Source organism: Drosophila sechellia, chromosome 3L (genome assembly GCF_004382195.2).
Source record: "Drosophila sechellia strain sech25 chromosome 3L, ASM438219v1, whole genome shotgun sequence".
In the NCBI taxonomy this organism is placed as follows: Eukaryota; Metazoa; Arthropoda; class Insecta; order Diptera; family Drosophilidae; genus Drosophila; species Drosophila sechellia.
The window spans coordinates 23,753,099-23,776,714 of NC_045951.1; the positions used below are offsets into that span (position 1 = coordinate 23,753,099).

Sequence of the window (23,616 nt, forward strand, 5' to 3'; positions counted from 1 at the left end):
ATAAAAACCAAAAATAATTTGACGTTGAATCTAGCTTGACAATTAAGAGGAATCCTTTCAGATTAAGAATGATATAGCCTTCTTTTTAATTTTGAACATTATTAAAGGATTCTTTTCCTTCTTATCCTAACAGAGAATCGGAGTCAGTCAGCTGTTGGGCGTCCTTACAGGCATTTGACTTTAGTGTAGAATATCGCAAGGGTAGCCAAATGGCTCACGTGGATTTTTTATCCCGAAATCCGATTCCCACAGTTTCTCAAGTGCCATTAGCAAAGTAGATGAAGTTCGTGTTGATCTGGCGACTATAACAGATAATTGGCCATTACCTGAACAGCAACGAGATGAGGTCATAAACAGAATTTTGGCTCAATTGAATAACGAAGACAAGGATATAACCAAATATGCCTTCATCAGGCAAAATACAAATGGAAATGCACCCAATTCCCAAAATGGACCGTGGCATACCGTTCACGTGGATATAAGTGGGAAGCTTAGTGGAAAGAACGATCTAAAGGAATATATCATAGTTCGGATAGATGCGTTTACTAAGTTTGTTCACTTGTATCATACTCTAAATCTTGACTCGGAAAATTGTATTAAAGCTATAAAGTCAAGTATGTCTTTCTTTGGAGCTCCCAGTCGTATTAAAGCGGATCAAGGCAGAAGTTTTGCCAGCAACAAGTTCCGTGAGTTTTGTTCAACAAACAGGATTGAGTTGCACTTAAAGCACCAAAGCAAGTGCTTTGGAATTGCTGATAGGAAGAGAAGCTAGGCCTTTTGGGTTGTTGCCAGTCGATGTGGAAGAAAGTGTAATCGAAAGAGAAGAAATGACGGTACAAGCCAAAGAAAATATGCAAAAGAATGCACAGTACGATAAACAAAGGTTTGATAAAAACAAAGCAAAAGTAGTTCGGTATAAGGTAAGTGATCATGTGTTAATGAAAAGCGAGGAGCTTCATCAAACGAAGCTGGACCCCAAATTTAAGGGCCCATTTCAGGTAATTAATGTACTAGATGGTGATAGATACGAGTTGAAATCGTTAGCTAATAAGCGAACATATAAATATTCGCATGAATGGCTAAGAGTGCTACCAGACAGACAATTGACAGCAGAATGTAATGGTGACTACCAAGAGGGAAAGGAGTTGAAAGATGGCACTAGTGATTGTGCATCTGTGTCCCAAGAGGGGAAAGATTCGGCAAACGGCACGAATGAAATGGCGTGTGTTAAGAAAAAAGAGTAATGACCGCACTACAACAGCGATCTCGCTGAGACGAGAAGTGTTATGGCGGGGGTCAAGAGATTGGGGGTTACAGAAGACACGCCAATGTTGATATGCGAAATTAAAGTTATGAAAAATGTGAATACTTTGAAGTTTTAATATGTAATTTTGAGATGTCATTGTAATTAAGTCTGTAAAAGAAAAATCAATCATGAGATGAATTGTCAATTAATGTTTTTGTAAGTGTCTCTACAAGTTAATAAATGTAAGAGAGAAAGATATTGAAATTTTCTTAAAAAGATTGAAATTAAGTTGATGAAATTGTTTGACTTGGACTTGATTGGTGGATTAGACACACGAGGACGTGTGAAAGGTCAGGAAGGCCGTGTCAGAGCGCGACTCTTCGAATTCTGGGAATTGTTTCTATGATTTCACATTCTGATAAAATTTTAGCATTGTGGTGAAATTCTGACAAGCACTGCAGCAGAGGCACAGACAGCCTCTAAGATAAGAAAAACCTAGTATTGGTAAAAACTAAATAAAAATAGAAGTGTGCACCCTACGACTGCTGAGAGGCACGAGATGCCTTTAAAAGAAAAGATTCTATTAAGGAGGCTATAGCGGCCAGTTGGATAGATTGTGTGATAGTTCCACGAGGCTGTAGTCCCGGCCCGCGATCTACATTAAAAAGCCACAGCCAATGATTGTCAACTCATTTATCTATAACAACAATATTCCTCGTGTGAGGTTGGACCTGATCGACGAGCTACTAGAACTTGATTGCGGCGTAATTAAAAGTAATTTGGTTAAAAAATGTAATGATGTTCTCGTAACGCTCATTATTTTACTTCCCACTCCATCTTTACAGACGGCATTTCTCCGTGTGATTGCGGCCCTTAGCAGCGTTCACTCCGACAAAAGGCCATCCTGACCTCACAAACATGGAAAAGATAGAGGCATCTCCAAAGCGCAAGAAAGCCACTGGTGCCAGGCTGCCTAAGGGGAATGCCCCGCAACCATTGGCAAATAATCTATAGGATCTCCACAGCTGTCAATCGCAGGAAGTCCTCAAATGTTGCTAAGATCAGCAGCTAAAAAATATTCTGGGCAATCCAAACAATCCGTTGTGGAGGGAGTGCAGCTTGGGATTGCTAAAGATTCCGATTTTTTTGCACTGCAGTGCACTGGTTCGTTTCTCAACTAGTAAATCACTGTCCCGATCAGTTTACCACCACAAGTGAATATTGAGTCCGGATTACCGGCACAAATTGACCCTTTAGAAATACATTCCGCAGAGCCAAAACCCTTCACTTTGGTTCCACTAAATAAACTTTAACAAGAAACAATCATCTGTTGTATTGTCTTATATACAAGACAAAACAAAAGCCGATAATATTAAAGTTGAAAAATTTAAATTTTCTAACGCTAGAGACATATCATTCTTGAAGATAAGTGGCCCTAATGAGCTATTTTCGACCATATGTTCTGGTGATTTTCGATCGGATAGTATGATGGTAAAAAAGTTCAAAGCTTATATTACTATAGCTTGTAGTCGAGTTCCCGGACTATCTGATAGCCCTTATTTAGCTTGTGTGAATGCGAACGCGATATTCCATATTTTTTCTGGGATATCGATAGAAACTCTTCCACTCTGTTACATACTTTTTAACGAATCTAGAATACCCTTTTATTCTTCGAGCAACGGATACAAAAGTAGGAAAAAGGGGAATAAGGCTTCCATCACGTGGCCAGACCTGTGCACCATCCGCCCCTTCATATCTTTTTCCTCTTTTTCAAGAAACTAACATCTAGTCTTAACATTTCCTATCAAAATACTAAAGACTTGCGTTGGAAACTAACTGAATTGTATTATATTAGCCTTTCCTTTGCTTCCCATGTCATTGTGTTTACAGAGACTTGGTTAAAGTCGGAGATACAGGAGATACACAATATACAGGTTAATCAGCTGTCATTTTCTGATATATCTGAATATATTACGTGCTCTTACAAGACGGCAGGTCTTCTGAATTCCCAGAATATCTAAATCATTTGCCCGCTATCTAATTCATCTCAAATAGATTGTCTGATAGGGACCAATTCGTAGTTCTAGGTAATTTTTTTTTTAACAATGTGCGTTTCTGTCCAGAGTAGGACCACGTACTCAACCTGAAGGTTCATATCATCCTACTTTCGAAGTGGCAATCGACTTAGGTATCGTATTAAAAGTAAAATCGTCAACCAAGCGAATTCATTGCTTACGCAAGGCAAACTTTCTGAGGCTAAACAATTCTATTGTGTACTATCCGTCAATCTCTAACAAATAACATATGGTTTCATAAAGAGTTAAAACGCATAAGAAATGTAAGGTACAGACTTTATAAAAATTTAAAAATACCTATTCTCAGTCTATCCTTTGTAAATAATTAATTATTATTACTTACTAAATATTATTACTCGCTTTAATTTTACCGACTTTAATCATCATTGTTACAAGAGATTTTTAAACAGTCTTATCATTTCGTTAACACTAAGCGCAAAACAATTTCTTACCCTTTCTCGCTATTTTTTGAAAATACTACGGTAACATCGGATCTGATCAGGCAATAGGCGATCAATTTGCCAAGTTTTTTCAAGCATCATACTCCACGTTATCTCATTCCGAACAGCCATACTCTTACGCGGTATGGAAGTCGAATTTTATATTTTTTCCATTTCTAACCGAAAGCTCACTGCTCTACGATCTTCACCGTGTTAAGCCTGTCTATTGCTCAGATTCTGCGAAAAAGCCTTGTGCAATCCTCTACTGAAACTGTTTACGTTATCTCTGTAATTTTCACAGTTCCCCATATATAAAGGAGCCCTTTATGATTCCCCTTCATACAAAAGTTAGCAAATTGGATGCAACCTTTTACAGAGAAATTTCTAAATCGAATCCCTAAACTTTTTGAAAATGTGATCACTCATCATTTGCAGCACCTTTGTAGATCAATCATATCACCGTGTCAGCACGGTTTTATGAAACGCAGATCAACAACCACTAACCTCTTGGAGCTATGGTCATTCCTAATACAGGGCTTCAAAAATATTCTTCAAACATATGTCATCTACACTGACTTTAGTAAAGCATTTGACTCTGTTAATCATTACCTTCTAGTGAGGAAACTTGATCTATTAGGTTTCCCACAAGGGAGCCACCTTTCTACCTCATTTAATTATACAAAATTCGCGTGTATTTATGTATGCAGGCGGCTTTACATTAAATTAAAATTCGATCTAGATAGCTTCAAAATACATGGTACAGTGATAACGTACTAAGCTTAAATGGCTCCAATTGTAAAGTTATGACCTTTAATCGTTTCAACCCAATACACGCGGCTTTCATTCTAAGTGGGTGCCAGTCAGACCATATTGCGACTATCGGCCAGGGGTGTGCTTGGTTTTATAAAAAGGTGGTCAATAGAATTTGATGATCCTTGCATGACCAAAACACCTTATTCATTTCGCTAGCCGGTCCGTTTCTTTAGTATGGATCATATGTTTGGAGTCTACAATACGTTGTTCAGTCGAACCGGAATATATAGTTCACTAGGTTCAAAAATATCCTCCTTACTGTTTGCCTTGCGGCGCCTAAATTGGGACGCAAACCTTATATTATCTCCTTATTTTGGGCTGTAAGCCTTATATCTTATATATATCCTTATATATATCGAGTAGACTTCATTAATTTGATTTACCTTTCCAAGCTAAACGAAGAACGATTTTCGTGGTGATCGTCTCGACTTAGTAAGGCTAAACAGCTTTGTTCCAAGTACATTCACTAGAAACTGCTTAGAGGTACTGTATCATTGTAGATCTAACTATGAGTTGCATGACCAGATGTTCTGACTATAATAGACTTTATCTTATTATCTGTTATATTGACTCTCTGTCACACCTAAGGCAATCAATTCTTCGCCTTCTTTGCCACAAATTTGGGGTAATCAATTCTCGACCTTTAGTATAAATTTCAGAAAGCTCTGCAGATCTTGATATTTTTTTGAATGGGTGGCCCGCCTTCATCGTTTATCGAGCCAGATGTGACCAACTTAAACATGAATCGCTGGAAGAGCTGGCCGCGCATTGCCGCGCATTGCCAACCTGCAGCAGATCTTCTGGTCCCGATAAAAAAAAAAGTATTTAACCTTTCTGCACCACTGTTCGAAATGGCGCACTCCCAAGCCTGGCTAGTTGTGAATGCTCCTAAAGTATCAAATAGCGAGAGTGTTGGCGGCTTTATGGCGTAAGAGGGGACGGGCAATAAGTTTTTTTCGCAAATCGATAGAAATTTACACGACTAATAAAATTATGAAAATATATAAAACAATTTTTCAAAAATGTCATATTTTACAAAATTGTGGGCGTGGCATTTCTGTGCGGTATTAGGGTGTTAGAGAGGGCGTTGCAAGAAGTTTTTTGGCAAATCGATAGAAACTTAATATTAAATAATTTTTTTAAACGAGTGGGCGAGGCAGTTTTGTCCCGCGTCTTTGCCTCTAGAATCTGTATGCATTATATCGACCTTCTAGCTTTTATAGTTCCTGAGATCGAGAAGTTTATACGTATAGTTGGACATGGCCAGATCGACTCTGCTATTGATCCTGATCAGCAATATATATACTTTATATGGTCAGAAACACTTCTGTTACATACTTTTCAAAGAATCAAATGAAGTTGCACACAAGCAGTCTTATCGCAAGATACCACCCTATATTATATTTCTCTAGAACGTTTTCTAAAGCCGCAGAAAACTAACGAGAAAGACATGCTATCCAAAATTTGGGCACTCAAAGCCCACAAAAACTATTTATACGGAAAAGCAAAGGTTAAGATCTTTATAGATCATCAACCGTTAACACATTCTCTGAGTAGCCGCAATGGAAATGCCAGAATTAAGAGATGTAAGCCTTTTCTAGGGGAATATGATTACGAGATATGATATGATACCAGGAAAAAATAAAAAGCAATATCAAAATATTAAATTTTTTCAGGATTTTACTATAGCTTCAAATGATGTCTGTACACATACTGACAACAACCAAGGGGATTGGAAAAGTCTCAAAGATAGCCATACATTGGAAAGGATTCTGTCCAGTATCCCGCACTCTCAAAAATCTACACAGTGAAAGGCGCAGCTCGCGTATGTGAAATGAGTATTGCAAACAGCAAATTAAACTCTCATAGCAAGTAAACAAAACTATTGAACTCCAAATAAGTGCTGGACTCAAGTAATTAATTAAATAATGCAGGGGGGAAACATATGTACCACTTACACTTATATATGTGAATATAATACTGAGATATGTCTATCATAAAAAATTGAAATATTTTTCATCTAGAAGTGGTTATGTTATTATTCTTCGTTGGTTCGTTAAATGGATACAAAAATAACGTTGCTTACAAGAACTATTGGAAATTTTTTAACGAATTTAATTGATTTGATAAAACAAATAAAATAAAATTCAATAAAAAATTGAATGATAAAACATATATATATATAAAGAATTTATGGCAAGATAATGTTATATACAACCTCAACTCATACGGGACTACCCCCTGAATTTAAGCATATTAATTAGGGGAGGAAAAGAAACTAACAAGGATTTTCTTAGTAGCGGCGAGCGAAAAGAAAGAAAGAAAAGTTCAGCGCTAAGTCACTTTGTCTATATGGCAAATGTGAGATGCAGTGTATGGAGCGTCAATATTCTAAGAAGAGAAGAAGAAATTAATGATTTAAGTCCTTCTTAAATGAGGCCATTTACCCATAGAGGACGCCAGGCCTGTATAACGTTAATGATTACTAGATGATGTTTCCAAAGATTCGTGTTGCTTGATAGTGCAGCACTAAGTGGGTGGTAAACTCCATCTAAAACTAAGTATAACTATGAGACCGTGAGGGAAAGTTGAAAAGAACTCTGTATAATCTACAATTTGTATTTAATTTGGCGCGCGATTATATATGTATATATGTATATATATATATATGTATGTATAATTCCAACATGTCTAGTAACACCCAGAACCCAACGCGACGATATCTCATCGCCCAGGATTAATCTACATATACATATGTACAGTTGCGGTAACAATAATAGCACCATAAGCACATTTCGTGTTTGCCCCATCGTTTCTCTATTTTCTGACATTTTTTCATAATTTTTTTAACTAATCTTAAATACTGCAATGATTTTCAATCGAAATAATAAAATTGGTAAAAGATCTAATGGATATTTTAAAAATAATTGGTAAAACAAAAAAAACCTTCAAGTTTAGGCGGTAACAAAAATAACACTGTTTCTCGTATTTTGCTAAAACTAAATCAAAAAATAAAATAAGAGTTCAACAAATGGATTATATCTTAAGAACTATGTTTAAAGAATATTAATATTTGGTTGCGTGACCATTGTAGGCAATGACAGCTGCGCATCCTCTTGGCATGGAGTCCACCAAGTCCTGGTACCGTTTTTGAGGAATTTTGCTCCATGAATCCTTGATCCTCGATCTCCCATGAAACCAAAGTTCCTCGTTATTGTTGGGTTTGGCTTCAGAAACCTTTTTTTTACGTCCGCACAAAGTTTTTCGATTGGATTCAAGTCGGGTGACTGAGCAGGCCATTTCATTACTCGGATCGATTTCTGCTCAAATCACTTTCGAGCTCTCTTGCTCGTGTGTTTTGGGTCGTTATCCTCTTGAAATGTCCAAAAAAACGGCATTTCATCCTCGGCATATAGTGCCATCACATTTTCCAGGATATCTGTGTAAATGTGCTGATCCATGATGCCTTGAATCATATGAATCGGATCTACTCCATAGTATGAAAAGCACGCCCATACCATGATGTGTGATCCCCCGTGCTTTACCGTCTTAAATGTGAAGCGAGGATTATATTCAGCTCATGGTGGACGCCGAACATAAGACCGAGAGCCTTTCCAACCAAAAAACACAATTTTGCTCTCATCTGACCACAAAAATGTGGCGCCACTTCTCCACAGGCCAGTCCTTGCGTATCTTGGCATATTCGATTCGCTTTGCCACATGCTTCGCAGTCAGAAGCGAGACTTTTCTGGGACTGCACACATTAAGGTTGTTTTGTCTTAAGTGTTTGCGAACTGTTTCCACGCTGGCAGCTATCTGGAGCTCCTTCTTCAGTTCCGTCGCCGGCTTAAAAGGCTCCTTCTTGCTTTGCCGAACCAAGCGCTTGATCTCCACGTTGGACATAGAGGGCTTTCTTCCACGTTTTTCGTTATTTTCGACAAACAGAAGTGCGTTGCGGATCATTTTGTTTGAAAAACCAACAAACCGTCCCATTTTAGCGTAGGTTTTACCTTCAGAGATAATGTTTTTAATCAAATTCCTTTTTTCGACGGTAGAATGCTTTCCCCGACCCCATAACTAGAAAATTTTTGGGCTTCTTTCGAAAAAAATTCAATTAAAACCTTTAATGCAACTCCTTTTTTCAAAATTTGTCGAAAAAAAACCCAAAGCAACCACTCCTATTAATTTTATTCAGCAAAAACGTGGTCAGTGCTATTTTTGTTACCGCCTCATTTAGCGCCCTTTTGCAGAAAGTGCCCAAAAACAAAAAGAACCGTTACATTGAGAGAGTCAAAATTTCTTGAATAGAGAGACAATATATGGTACTTATTATTCATGCAATCAGACTTTAAAAAAAATAAACATCCAATACCTTTTTTTAGGAAATCAACTTTCCACCTGCAGTAGTGCTATTATTTTAACCGCAGCTGTACATATATTCTCGTGCCAACCCAGTATTCTTTTTTTATGATAAATATATTTTTTAATAATGTTGATGTGCAATGGGCAATGTATTTCTTTGATAGTAATTAAATGTTTAATGATTAATACTTTTTATAAATAAAGATAAATTTTGAATAACCAACCACTTTTGTTGACGTGTGCACCGTTGCCCGGGGGTGAATTTTATAATCTAATTGAAAAGGAATTGAAAAGGGATTGAAAAATCCTTAAAAGAATTACCATGCATACCACCCCTATCGATGGAAGAAACTGTGAGGTTTTTCGAAGACTCTGTTTTACATAATAATACAAAACTTTTGTAAATTGTAAAAGTTACAAAGTGGGAAGAAATACAGTAGCAAGATATAATTTTAAAACCCATAGTTCAAGACAACCTCAAATATGACATTCCCCAAACTTGTAACACAGTGAACAGTATGCGATAAGAAAAATATTATTTTTATAATATGAGCAATTTAAATTAAAGGTATGTCAGGAAAATAAAGCGCTGTGTAGCTTTACTAATGCCGACCACGTATTAAACTAAAAAGAAATACTTGTGGTTCTATTTATCGAAGCACTGGAAGCGTTGCATATAAATAACACTGGACAGCTGTGGCACATAAAAGCCCAACAACAATACCCTGCTACCGCTCTATGTTATTATTTTGATAGTCATAAAAATCTGATATAGAGAGCTGCACGTGTGCATTGCAATCCATCCTTACTGCAGCAGCTCTTACTGCAACGCCCAAAATAACAAATAATACAATTAATTCAAAAAAGACCAACGTACAAATCGAGCAACTCGTCCACGTAAAACGACGCTTACGCAGAGAATGGCAATCCTCCAGATCCCCAACTGCAAAACAAAAGCTAAAAGTAGCCACACGGAAACTGGCCAACGCTCTGAAACAAGAAGAGGACGACGATCAGCGCCGATACATAGAGCAACTCACACCAACAGGCACAAAACAAAAGTCACTGTGGCGAGCCCTCTCAACTCTTCGCCCACCGACTGAAACCGTTTTGCCGATAAGGAATTCCTCAGGTGGCTGGGCCCGTAGTGATGAAGACAGAGCCACCACATTTGCCGCTCACCTACAAAATGTGTTCACGCCAAACCAGGCTACTAGCACATTCGCGCTACCGTCCTATCCCGTAAACTGCCACCAGCAACACACCCCAATTGTGTTTCGCCCTAAAGAAGTAACTAAAATAATCAAAGACAATCTCAGCCCGAAAAAATCCCCCGGCTGCGACCTTATAACACCGGAAATGATCATCCAGCTGCCACATTCTGCAGTTCGCTACATAACCAAGCTCTTTAATGCCATCACCAAACTTGGTTACTTTCCACAACGATGGAAGAGGTCGATTATCATAATGATTCCAAAGCCTGGTAAGAACCACACAGTCGCTTCATCTTACAGACCAATAAGTCTACTCTCATGTATTTCGAAACTATTTGAAAAATGCCTGCTGATCCGACTTAATCAACATCTGATATACCACAATATAATCCCAGCCCACCAATTTGGATTTCGCGAAAGCCATGGAACCATTGAACAGGTGAATCGTATTACAACGGAAATAAGAACTGCATTTGAATATCGCGAATACTGTACAGCAGTATTTTTAGACGTATCCCAAGCATTCGACAGAGTCTGGCTCGACGGCCTAATGTTTAAAATTAAAACATCCCTACCCGAAAGCACACACAAACTTCTAAAGTCTTACCTCTATAACAGAAAGTTTGCAGTGCGGTGCAACACTGCCACTTCCACTGATCATACAATTGAGGCTGGAGTCCCCCAAGGCAGCGTTCTTGGGCCAACATTATACCTCATATATACAGCCGACATCCCTACAAATAGTCGCTTAACGGTATCCACATTTGCCGACGACACAGCAATCCTTAGCCGTTCAAGGTCCCCTATCCAAGCCACAGCACAGTTGGCACTGTACCTCATCGACATTGAGAAGTGGCTCTCTGACTGGCGAATAAAAGTAAACGAGCAAAAATGCAAGCACGTGACGTTTACGCTAAACAGACAAGACTGTCCTCCGCTCTTGTTGAACAACATACCACTCCCGAAAGCAGATGAGGTAGCATACCTAGGAGTACACCTTGACAGAAGACTCACATGGCGCAGGCACATTGAAGCCAAAAAAACCCAACTTAAACTCAAAGCCAACAACTTACACTGGCTCATCAACTCTGGTTCTCCGCTCAGCCTAGACCACAAGGTCTTGCTCTACAATTCTGTATTGAAACCTATCTGGACCTATGGCTCACAGTTATGGGGCAATGCCAGCAACAGCAATATTGACATCATACAGCGAGCACAATCAAAGATCCTGAGAACCATCACTGGGGCACCGTGGTACGTTCGGAGTGAAAACATCCAAAGAGACTTAAATATCCCATCAGTTACCAACGCAATCACGGAACTTAAGGAAAAATACCATAGCAAGCTTTACACGCACCCCAACCACCTAGCGCGAGGTCTAATCCAGCTCAGCAGCCGTTCCCGACTCCGGCGAAAGGACCTACCAACCCAGCGAATAAATTATTAGGGCCGCTTAATCATAGAACAGTTGGAAAAATAATACAACTGTTCAAAAAATACTTGTTATAGTTAAGATTTTTAAACTTATTGTTAGTTCTTATACAAGAAGATTCAATAAATAAAAGAAAAGCAAAAAAAAAAAAAAAAAAAAAAAAAAATAAAAATCTATAGTCAAAGGCAGAGGAGCATAAACTTGAAACTAAGCAATTCCTGGACTTGCATTGGCTCACTTGATGCCCAGTCTTGAGGCATTTTAAACAAAGGGCCAGTCTCTTTCCTTATTGCAATCGACTGGCTGGGTACAGGTTCTTAAAGCTTTGGCAGTGATGAATGGAGTGCCCAGAAGCATTGTAGACGGCTTGTGGCAAGAGGAGCGGACCTACGCAAAACAGATGTTCTATTACATCCCACCTGACTGCCTGTTGCAAAGCCTGCCATGGCGAACTCCATATTCTCCAGCGACCTGCATCGCTGCTTCAGAAACGATGCCATTAATTCCCACGTCGGATTTGCATTTTTGAACACTGGGTCCTCCCAATGCTCCTCCCATTTCGCCTGCCTCGCCGGATCCAGCTTTTGGACAAGTACTTGGGCGATAATGCATCCAGCGATTTGTTCCGTTGAGCCCATTCCATTTAGCGCACCAATATGAGCGTTGAATTTATCCGACAGCTCACGAAGCATTGAAACGGAACCAATCTGCATTGCCCTTAGCCGCAGACAGATGCTGCCGCTTTTTATTGCGTATGAGGTCAGGATGGATATAGAATAGAAGTCTAGCCAGTTAGCATAGCCTCCAGGGAATTTTGGAATTTTGGTAAATAGGAGACAGGGGAGGTGCCCTATAACGAAGTGAACGCTGCTGATGGCCACAATCACATGAAGAAATAGCCTCAGCAAAAGTTGAGTGGGCTTGGAAGCGTTACGAGAACATCATCAAATTTCTCACTCAAATCGCTTTTAATTTCATCCAAATCAATCTCTTCAAGTTCGTTCAGAATTTTTCGAAATGTCGGTTTTAGTTCATCGATTAGCTTCAAACTTACATGATGAATGGAATCGTCAAATGATGTTATCGAATAACTTGATAAACAAACTGCTAATCGTTCCATTCTATTATATATTGCAGTCGCCTTGCGCTTCAAAAATGTCCCCCTGAATCAGAATTTCAAAGAAGAATTAGCTGCAGCTTTCGTTATTCGTATATGCAATCTTGCGTAACCAACGGAGTTATTTTCAATGTTCACTGTATTTAATTTGTCTGAATAATGCAGACAGAAATTGTTGTTCATAAACGCACTCAGCAACAATAGCGAATTAATTGATGGGTTAAAGTTGGCAGGATTTGCACTATTTATTGTTTATGCACAAATCGCGACCAACGTTGATGTTGAGCTAATAATAGGTGTTTTTGAGCAATTAAAAGACGAGGTTACTTTACAGCGAATATCAACGATATTCGTAGCGAACGAGAAATTCATGTACAAGAATACGAAAGCGAATGGTAATGAGCGACTTTATTGCAGAGAGATCAGCAGAACGCTAAGCCAAAGGTGTTGGTGCGAAAGGGAGTACAACGGAGAGCTCGCGAGAGAGGGGAAAGCTCAGATGCTCACGCTGCTGTTAGCATGTAAACAAATAACAATATTTGGAAATGCTGGCGGCTCCGAGGCCCAACAATAATACTAAAGTATTATTTAAATATGTGTTTAAGAAGAAACAGCATTAGGGGGTTCTGTTTCGAATACATTTATCAGAGTAAAAATAATTGTCGTACTTACCTCATCGGCTACTCCTTGCGCACTAATTTGCAGCTCTTCTAGCTCGGTCTTTGGGACCTGAGGAGCCACTTCTTCAGACGGATCCGCTGGCATTCTAAAAATACACATAATCTCAGTTAGTTAAATAAATTAAAGTTAAGTAACAAATCTAAAAGCTAAACCTTAATCGGTAAAGCCTTAATATAATTACAAGAACAACTATAAGAACCGATCAGGTTGCGGAAAAATATTAATCCCTTTAGGTTCTTTTTTTTCACAACCAGGCGAAGAAGATGGAAAGTTTATTTATGAACATTTAAACTCTTAAGAAATAATACCGTTAGGGAAATCAATGGGGTAGATTCATTTCAGACGTCGGACGGAAAGAGGACTGGCGAGACTACTCGCCATGCTTTTTGGTGTGTGCCAGCCTATCTGCGTATCGGCTGCTGTGAAGGTTGATCTGATCACCAATCAGAGTTATCTATAGATCCCTTAGGATAACGTAATTGGAGACGTGCTAAGAAAGCCCGAACGCACGCCGAGCTGCACTTGTTTGAATAGTTCTCAGCCTCTCCAGTTTGGATGCTGTTCTCCATATTTGGATGGTATAGGCCATATTGTATTTATTATCGCCTTGATGAGTAGGACTTTAGTTGAGAGCTGAAGTTTGCTTGACCGCAGGAGCCAGTCCAGCTTCTGTAGCTTTTGAAGGCACTTTCCCTTTATTGCTGTGATATGGGCCCTTCAAATGAGATTTTGATCCTTCGACCAGGGTGTCGAGGTATTCCTGGCGCTTTTTGTCAAGCATCCGATGGAGTCTGTTTGTGACAGTTGAAAGGGACATTATTACTGGTGCTATAAACTGCCTCCTGAGGTGCCTTTTGGGGCTAAAAATATCTCTTGCCTCAGAATTTAGTAGGAGTCTCCTAATAGTTTTTGGTCCTCCTTGGAGCGGTGGTGGCGTAGCTCGTCGTCCAGCCTCAACGACAATAGCAGTGAAGCAGTCAACATACACTTCATCGCTAGTGTTGATAGGCGTGTTCAGCATGATGGCATCCTCGACATGTGTCTTAAAAAGCGGGTACCTTGAAACTATTAAGCCTCCTCATCCAGATCAAAGAACAGCGGAAGATAGTCAGACAAAAGCTTAGTCAGGACTCTTACTTGCTGCCCTTTCAGATGCCAAAGTGCTGGTAACTTCACCGGTAACTATAATGTCAATGCCCTCGCACGCTAGAGCAAAAATCAAAATCCTTCCTCTGGCACACGTTCTCTGGTTGTCCCACCACCTATGCTGGGCGTTCCAATCACCTCCAGCTAGGTATTTTCTGCCGAGTTCAGAGAGAAGTGTTAAAATGTGTGCCTCAGCCCACCTGTACGCTGGTGGTACCGAGACAACATTGAACGATCCTCTGCTGCAGGCAGATTGATCGAAGTGCAATACAAAATATAACGCAGCAAGCCAACATACGTCCGCCCTCGCTGGTATCTCGAATACCAACTTGTCACACTTCCTACTTAAGAAACACATTTGCCTCAGTGGTGGCTTGACATTACGTTATAATAGCGTCGTTGAGTGGCAGTGTGGTCTGGCAAATCTTCAACAGTATAGCGATCGTTTTTCAGGACCTTATTACGGTATTTCATACGGTCCTTTATACGCCGTTGGTAAATCATTTACATCGTATTTTGTTGGTTGTGCGTGTTTTGCGTCGAACATATTTTCCATTTCTTCTGCTCGTTTGTGATATTTGCTGCTGCTTGTGGTCTTTTCATTTCAATATCTCTATCTCAATATCCTCTATTAAACGGTTGTTCATCACGTCTCTTGGGTGAAAGTTGAAGACTAAATCGTTTGGGGAAAATGTAGTGGTGGCATTTATCTGTGAACTAATGCCCCACTGTATCATGAATAACTGCGGGTCCCATTCTTAAGTCTTTTCTGTCCTGGTCTTTAAAGCATTAAATAAAGTTTTTTACGTTCTTTCCTTTATAAAATTCTCAAATTCGGCTCACCAAATACTGCAAACAGTGCTTTAATTACCGACGTTGTCTTCGCTGTTCGTGTTGCGACTTTTGCTCCTTGGGAACAGGCCTATGTGATCCAAATTTGTTGTACGGAATGGTGTAGGTACCGAGTCGTATACATGCAGTGACCATTTATGCTTGCCTCCTCTTACTTTGTATATACAGCACTCTGCACACGAAGATGTACGACTTGCCATACCTCCTCATGCGTGGGAACAAGAAGTTCCATTGAATACGATTGGATCAGCGGATGGCTTGTTACAACTATTTGACGCCGTTGGCCGTTTTGCGTAAAAGAATGTTCGATTCAATACTTGGCTCCATTGCTAACTCTTTTCCTTAGTTCTGAATACTTTAAATATTTGCGCCAGTATTGGGTCTTTCCTGTGCAACGCAAACACCCTATATTTATCAATATGTTGTCTGCTACTGTGTGAGATATTTCACCGTGTGGCAGTGTTGGTTGTCTGCTCATGCCATCCAATTGTGGCATATCCGCTCTTGGTCGATGTCTACAAGTGAAATGAAACTCTTGTTGCTTGAGCCACCATCTTGCTATTGGTGGCAGTAGCTCTGTTGATTCCTTCAGAGTCACTACCGCGTAGCAATCTGACATCACCAGAAAAGAGATCCCAGTACATATATACGAAATTTATAGTGTCTCCTTAATTGCTAATATTTCTAACGCATAGCTTGAGTATCTGCTCTCTGCGTCGCTGCATATCCGGCTATACAAAAATACCGGCTTCGTTCTCGTTCTCGTTACTCGTATCAGTGTGTACTTCAGTACAGGGTCAAGACCGGCTTCGATGCAAACGCTTTCTTTATTAAATTAAATTGTATTGTAGTTACAAATAGTGAAATGTAAAAAGTAACAAACACATACACCTTAGAAATCTGTACAAGGAAAGTAGTCGACCTGCAAAGGTAATTTCGTATGTTCAGGACTTCCGGATGCAACTATAACTTTAGGCTTAAACGTTGTGTGTGTCTCGAAATAAATTGTCAAGAGGCAGTTATCAGCAGTTGATCATTGCGCAGGAACAAATCATAACTGGACCTGGGCAGGACGCTTGCGTTGGAATATTGAGTCGATGGTGGAGAAGACGTCGCTGGACTTCTTGGCGGCGTCCACCTTGAAGTGCAGACCCCTCAGACCGTAGTAGTCGACCAGCGGCTTTGTCTGCTTGTGATATGCTTCCAGTCGCTTCTTCAGAGCCTCAGCGTTGTCATCGCTGCGACGGATTAGGGGTTCTCCAGTGACATCGTCCGTCATTGGCTTCTTTGGAGGGGCAAATTCTTCGTGATACGAACGCCCGCTGGCCTGGTGGATCAAGCGCCCAGTGATGCGCCTCACCAACAGACTGTCGTCGATGGCAAACTCGATGACAGCATCCAAATTGGTTTTCCTCTTGTCCAGCAATGTGTCGAGCTTCTCAGCTTGTACGACAGTCCTGGGGAATCCGTCCAGGAGGAATCCGTTCTTGCACTCGGGCTTGTCCAGGTTGGAGTCGATCATGTCCACGACCAGTTCGTCGGAGACCAGTTTGCCGGCATCCATGACCTTCTTCAACTCGGCTCCCAGCTTCGAACCGGATGAAATCTCCGCCCGCAGCATGTCGCCGGTCGACAGGTGGCACACACAGAACTTCTCCTTCAGCAGGGGAGCCTGCGTTCCTTTGCCGGAGCCCGGCGGCCCCAGGAGAATGGCGTTGATCCCGATGTTCTCCGGCTCATATCGCTCCACTGCACTGTGGTCCAGAATTCGATTTTTTTGGCATAAACTCTAAAAATTGAGCTACAGATTTGAAACTTTGTACATTTTGTTGTTAAATCACAAATAGTTTGCACACAAAATTTGAAGTCTGTGCGACCACGCCCTCTCTTGCCTCCCATATTAACTACTGGTATGACTCAGGAGTCAACGAAATTTCATTTTTTTTAAATAAAAGTGTGTACATTGTTGTTTTAAAAATAATCGCCCTCTTCTTCTTCTAGCTCTACATTATAATTTTCCGAATCTGAACTCGAATCAGAATCAGAATGTGAGTCCAATATTTTGTCTGATGGATCAGTTTTAAAATTAGACTGTATTTCCAAAAGACTTATTACTGCCTTCGGAAGTGGTTTTTTCCTATTTTTTCTCTCTCTTTCTTTTAAACATATTGTTGATAATAGTGGGTCCGAGGAATCAATAGCTCTGTGGAAAATATCACTCATCGTATTGATCCGACTATTTTTCCTTGCATGTGATAATCGGTCCCTTTTGTAAAGTTTATTCCGGGCTTCACTCGCATTTTCGCCTAGGCATCCAAGTGGAACCAACGCCGAATTATTGATTTGATATCCGTGGACCAGTACTTTATGGATCGTTGGTGACATAGGATACCATGGATGCGTTTGCATATATAATTGAAAAGTTATATCGCAAAAAGAACGAAATTTGTCGGAATTTATAAAATAGTTGGATGATATTGCTATTAAAATAATGTGAAACTTTTCCAAAAGATGTTCGTTAAAGCTGGTTATCGACGAGAATTTGGTACTTGCGAAAGCTCTTCTTGCCGTATTACCATCATTGCTATTGCCGCTGCCATTCTGCTTCGGCATGCTTACTCGAAGGCCCATTTCTCTCCACATTTCCTCCTGGATATATTTTTTTCGAATACTTATTTTAACCTTGTCCTCTCCTTTTATATGCCACTTTTTTATCTCAGCTCTGTATGATACGTTTAAAACAAATTCAAAAAAACGGATCCAGGCATGTAGTGGACTTACCCCAAATTGTAAAGCTTTTACTTTTGGTACAAAGGTTTCTGAACTAAAATTTGAGATTTTCAACATTTGTGTTGGGCTGACTCCACAGATCGGACAACATTGAGTAGATTTAGTGTCTGTTAATACGTTTAGGACTTTTCCATCTATAAGTGTCATGTGCATTTCATAGCTAACTTCTATGTCACGATTTTCATCATATTTATAAGTGAATGGCGTAAGATTATTAATTTGATTATCTAACTGATTTTTTTCCATCATTATGTGGACAGCAGTTTCCTTTATCAACTCAATTTTTAGAGGTCTGCAAAATCGAATGGACTGCGGTGCTCTGTTTATCCAGATATGCCGATCAAACGAATCTATAATTTGTATGGGTATGACAGAAGTTACAAATAAAGATTGATCAGAAATTGGTGTGCCAAGTGCTTCAGTTTCATATTTCTGCTTGTAAGCACTATGACCAGTTGTCCCATCAAATCCGTAGCTGCAAATTAATTTGATTTTAAAGATATCTGAAAATTCCTTGAAAACATCAGATTGCAACTTAATTAATCTTTGCGCTGTATGATCCAAGAGATTTTGTAATAGCACTTGAGCAGTGTTTTCCATTACTTCTATACCCTCTGGTCGGCACTGTAATTTAGCTTCGATCACTTCATTATACGGCGGATATATATCGCTGTTATGGCTTTTATTTAAAAGCCTGGTGCTTATATATTGCTGTTTTGTCAGCGTGTTTTCCAGGAGATAAGCTAGAGCTTCATCTGGTGAAAGAGGAGTTGGTTTTTGGCATTGAATTTGCATCCTCGATTCGCTTGGAAATTCTGGTGTTTTTAAAGTTTCTTTAAGAACAAAGGCAACGTCCCTCTTGCATTCTTTTCTAGCAGAAACAGTTGCTGCATGAATCAAAAGACTTGTGTCGTGGTTACTTTCACTTGCCAGATTCGATGCCAGTTTCCTTTTTAATCTTTCTCCTGCATTTTGGTAAGATAAGTTTCGGCGTCCCACTTGCTGGGGTGTCTTGGAGTTTTCAAAATCACTAACAGGAATTGTTATCTTAGACGCCATCCACTTGGTATGTTTGGAAATAAATCGGTCTAGTTGTCTGTTACACTCGGGCAGTTTTTTTTTAATAAATAATTCAAAATGTACTATTTTTTTGTCAATCTCTTCTGTCTTTTTCGATTCCAGATTATTGTTGTTGATTGCGGTTGATTGTAATCTGAAACATAACTTATTTGCCTATTGTTACGCCTCCAAATGTCCAGGAGGTCGCTATGTGTGAACTCGAACTTGCCTATATAAAATCAAATTTTTAAGAAAACGAGCAAAAATGGGCAAAAGATATTACTTTACCGTGAAAGACAATAGTTAAAGGTACAAACTGACGTTTTTAACTTTTGTCAGAAATTGTCAGAAAATTAGTTATACTCCACGAAACACACGGGACACGTTAGAATTTTCTGTTAAAATACACATAAATTTGATGTCACACAACATAAAAACAGTACAACTATACATATATTACCTACATAAATTAAAAACATCACACCTTGGCATTTATTTTCCATATTTTACTATAATTTTTGGATGCGTATTAACGATTGTACTACGTGCAAAAGTAAACAAATAATTTGGCGGGAATTGCATTCTCTCAATCAGCTGTTTAACACTTCAACTTTAAAAGCTCATAAAAAGATTTAGTGAAGCTTTCGGTCAATTTTGTTTTTGGTTTTTATTTATATGATCAATTTTCTATCAGAAAATAATTGCTAAAAGACGATATATTGACATAAAAATTTAGAGTTTATGCCAAAAAAAACGAATTCTGGACCATAGTGCACTGGTACTGCTGCATTAGGCGCCATCGTTAACTGTGTATGCTCGACTGATTATTCGGGACTGCTCCTAATTCATAGCCTTTAGACTTTAGTCTTGATCTTCTCCCCATACGAACTCCACATCCTTGTTCAATAAATTGCTCATTGGATAAGCAATCATACTGTACTCCTTGAAAAATTTTCTCAAGATTAATGTAATTTCTAGCGTACTTTTGTTTCATTACATGGCCTTTGATATTCGTTGATGCATTCAGTCGTCTTCTTGTTGCCTGGCAGAATTCCGTAGCCCGTGATAACGTGACCCCAACGAAGTCACCTTCGTTTTTATAAAAGCGCATTTGGAAGGGCGCAGGGTTAAGCCCGCGCTTTACAGCATCTACAAATGCCTTTAATATATTTAGTCCTTCTTCCGCCGTCTTAGCTGCAAGTATGACTTCGTCCACATAATTGATAATCCTCCATTGGTGTTTCAGTTCTCGTATGATCTCCGTAATGACTTCTTGGAAAACCATATGTGCGTTCACCAGACCAAAAGGCATGACATTAAATTAACACAGTCCACTTGGTGTCGTAAATGCCGTTAAATGCTTCCTTTTCTCGTCGTGAAGTATACACTTCCGGATAGCAGGGCCAATTGCTCCTCTACGTTTGGCATCGGATGGCGCTTTCTTATGGTAACTATGTTTTGAGCTCGATAGTCCACGCATAGTCTCCGTTTTCCGTTTGCCCATGGCACCAAAATTGCTGATGCTGCATGAGTTGACTTGCTTTCTTCAATTATCCCGTACTTCAGTAAGTCACCAAATTTGAACAGATTGTTCACCTGTACCTGGTGGTCGGGGTCAATGTTCGTATTAACATTGAGTATGTTATCGCTGACCGTGTGGATGAAAGCTTTAAACTTATGAACTCCAATCAAAACTGTTTTTATTATCGTCGGATACTCATGTTTTATGTTTTGACTCATGCACTTGAGCATTCTTTGCATAATTGTGCTTCCGTTTTGTTTCAATATTTCGTAGTCGTCAGTATCCAATTCATCATTTCCTAGTTTCGTCATCAATTCGTTGACCTTTGTCGTTCTGTTTCCTTTGATTTGAATATCATGAGACCGCGGAATCACGTCCAAATCACTAAGCTTTAACTCTTTTAACTTTACATGCGCTGGGAGTAGGTGTATTAATTATTGCAGCCTTCAGTTTGGCACGATCGATCGCGGCTTGCGTGGTAAAGGGTGGAGGGCACCCTTATCTGCAGGGCGATAACCGCAAAAATCGTTTCCAAGACTTGAGCGACTGCGAAGGCGGTTTCCATGTGTTATTCTGGGGGAAAGAATGGAGGCGCTTTTGTGGGGTACTTATTGCCATCCTCTAGGGAGATCCGGGGAGATCGGTAAAGTGGATATGTAGTGGATATGCTTGATGTGTTCGTACTTGTTGTTGTGTGTTGTAAGTATTGATTTCTCACGGAGATCGCAGGGTATTCGCCATTGATTAGTTGGGCTTGCAGTTCTGATGATCCTACACTTGCGAATGCCTTGATTTCGTCGGAGTGAATTGATTTCCTTCCATGATATGTTAAAAGACTTTTTGCCACGCATAGTCAAACCATAAGCCGCCTACACTTTTTAAAAATATTTTGATATGTTTTCTTATTTTTATTAGAATTGCATTTTTGTATCGATTTACCACGCCTAACGCCCAAAAACGGCACAAAACTGCCACGCCCAAAGTTTTGAAATTTTTTTAAAATTTTTCTTTGTGTTATTGCTTTGATTGCCAATTTCTATCGGTCTACCAAAAACATTGGGCACACCCCTAATTTCACCAACAAAGTTCCCACACTTTTAAAAAATTTTTATTTTGTCTTATTTTATTTCCCAATTTCTTTCGATATCCCACAAAAATGATGAAATTTCACACTTCCTCTAGCTAAGTAAAGGGTATATGATGGTCGGGGAACTCGACTATAGCATTCTGTCTTGTTTAAATTTAGGATTGTCACGATCGTTAATGTTTTCTGGTATCTTAGATATTAAGTAAAGGCTTTCCTATGAGAAATTGGATTAGCAATCTTTTTTTAAATTTATAAATATTTTTCGTATCTTTTCTATTTTATTTTCACCAATACTTAAGCTTTACAGCATTGTAATATTACTGTAATTAATTTGCATTTAAGATTTGTTTTTAATATTTTCTAGAGCTTGTAAATTATAAACTCATTTTTATCTAACTAAAACTCCTTAAATATGATAAGATACCCAAAACTATTTACAAGGCAACTGAAATAAATACAGATTTATCGTAGTAAAAAAAACACGAGAGAATGCTATAGTTGAGTACACCCCGAAAATCAGATACCCGTTACTCAGCTCGTGTCTAGGTTTTATATAGTTCCTGAGATCTCGACGGTCATACGGATAGACGGATACGGCTAGATCGACTTGGCTATTAATCATTCTGCCTGCAACATATCTAGTATACCCTTTTACTCTACAGATACAGACTCCAGCATACAGATTCTAGAGACAAAGACGCAGAGCAAGTTTGTTGACCCATGTTGCCACGCCCACTCTAACGACCACAAGCCGCACAAAACTGCCAAGCCCACACCTTTAAAAAATGTGTTGATATTTTTTGATGTTTTTATTAGTTTTGTAAACTTCTATCGATTTGCAAAAAAACTTTTTGCCGCGCCCACTCTAACGCTTTAAGCCGCCAATCCGCCCACACTTTCATTACTGTAAGCTTATATTCTTGGCAATATTTCAATAATAAATTATTAAACTATATTTCCATTTAACATGCCACAAATCGATGTATTTTCTTGCAAAAGATTTCAAAAATAAGGAAAGCCATTGAAATCACATGAGTACATATTATTTTCATAAATGGTTTTGACATGCTTAATTTATGCCTGGCCATTTTTAGGACGTGTTTTTATTGCGATGTACACAAAAAAATATATGCATTTCCTTTTGTAGTACCTGACTTTCTAAATAGCTGTTAGAAGAATAAAAAGGATTTTTTTACGTATCTTTTGATACCAAAATACACCAAACTGTATAAATATTAAACACCAAATTGAAACAAAATCAGGTGGTTCACGTATGACACTTTTAGCCTTAAACACGTGCGCGCGCAGGGCTTATACGAATGTTTAAGTGTATTCATTATATTGTTTTCACCAGGAGAAAACGCAATAGTCTACTTCATCGACTATTAAATACCGACTACTTCCGTGACTCGTATATCAGCTACTCTTGATGATATTACGCATTCGAATAAACCGATGTAATAGTCTGTAAATTGTACAAAAGAGAATACTATAGACAAGTTCGCCGACTATCCTGTTACTGATACCTGTTACTCAGCTAGTGTGAATGCGAACGCGAAATTTCATCATTTTTCAGGAATGCCCGAAGATATTGGGGAATAAAATGAAAAAAAATTAAAAATTGTTCCAAAGTATGGGCGTGAGCGCTTCAGCGGTTTATATACATTTCAAAAAATGTAGTATACTCTTTTACTCTACGAGTAACGCTATAAATATTTGGAAATAAAACTAAATTATGTAGCAGTCGCCTTATCTCGTGTTAAAATTTTAGATACTATGA

At 39.0% G+C, this 23,616-nt stretch overlaps 3 protein-coding genes across 6 annotated transcripts in view; all 3 read right to left on the reverse strand.

Moving 5' to 3' along the window:
* The window catches only part of LOC6620432 (synaptosomal-associated protein 25), a 93,684-nt gene extending 70,560 nt beyond the window's left edge, over window positions 1-23,124 (reverse strand). The window contains exons 1-2 of one of the 4 annotated variants that reach the window (XM_032718867.1): window positions 22,987-23,121; window positions 13,372-13,465 (exon numbers count right to left, since the gene is read on the reverse strand). In XM_032718867.1, coding sequence (XP_032574758.1) covers window positions 13,372-13,464 — 93 coding nt within the window. In that variant the 5' untranslated portion in view covers window position 13,465; window positions 22,987-23,121. Of the gene's footprint in view, window positions 1-13,371; window positions 13,466-22,986 lie in introns of all 4 variants that reach the window. The other 3 variants (XM_032718869.1, XM_032718866.1, XM_032718870.1) reach the window with 3 other exon arrangements.
* Window positions 16,430-16,999, reverse strand: LOC6612994 (adenylate kinase-like). Its single transcript, XM_032718083.1, has one exon. It carries the CDS (start codon window positions 16,997-16,999, stop codon window positions 16,430-16,432), a length of 570 nt encoding a protein of 189 aa, XP_032573974.1.
* On the reverse strand, window positions 17,592-19,293 carry LOC116801124. Its single transcript, XM_032718865.1, has 2 exons — window positions 18,160-19,293; window positions 17,592-18,100 (listed from the first exon to the last, which is right to left on the reverse strand). Exons 1-2 carry the CDS (start codon window positions 19,225-19,227, stop codon window positions 18,095-18,097), a joined length of 1,074 nt encoding a protein of 357 aa, XP_032574756.1. The 5' UTR covers window positions 19,228-19,293; the 3' UTR covers window positions 17,592-18,094.
* Window positions 23,125-23,616: the final 492 nt, after the last annotated feature.

Bases quoted from the DNA above. Each gene is read 5' to 3' on its own strand.
- LOC116801124 (XM_032718865.1), bottom strand. From the start codon at position 19,227: ATGGCGTCTAAGATAACAATTCCTGTTAGTGATTTTGAAAACTCCAAG.
- LOC6612994 (XM_032718083.1), bottom strand. From the start codon at position 16,999: ATGCTGCGGGCGGAGATTTCATCCGGTTCGAAGCTGGGAGCCGAGTTG.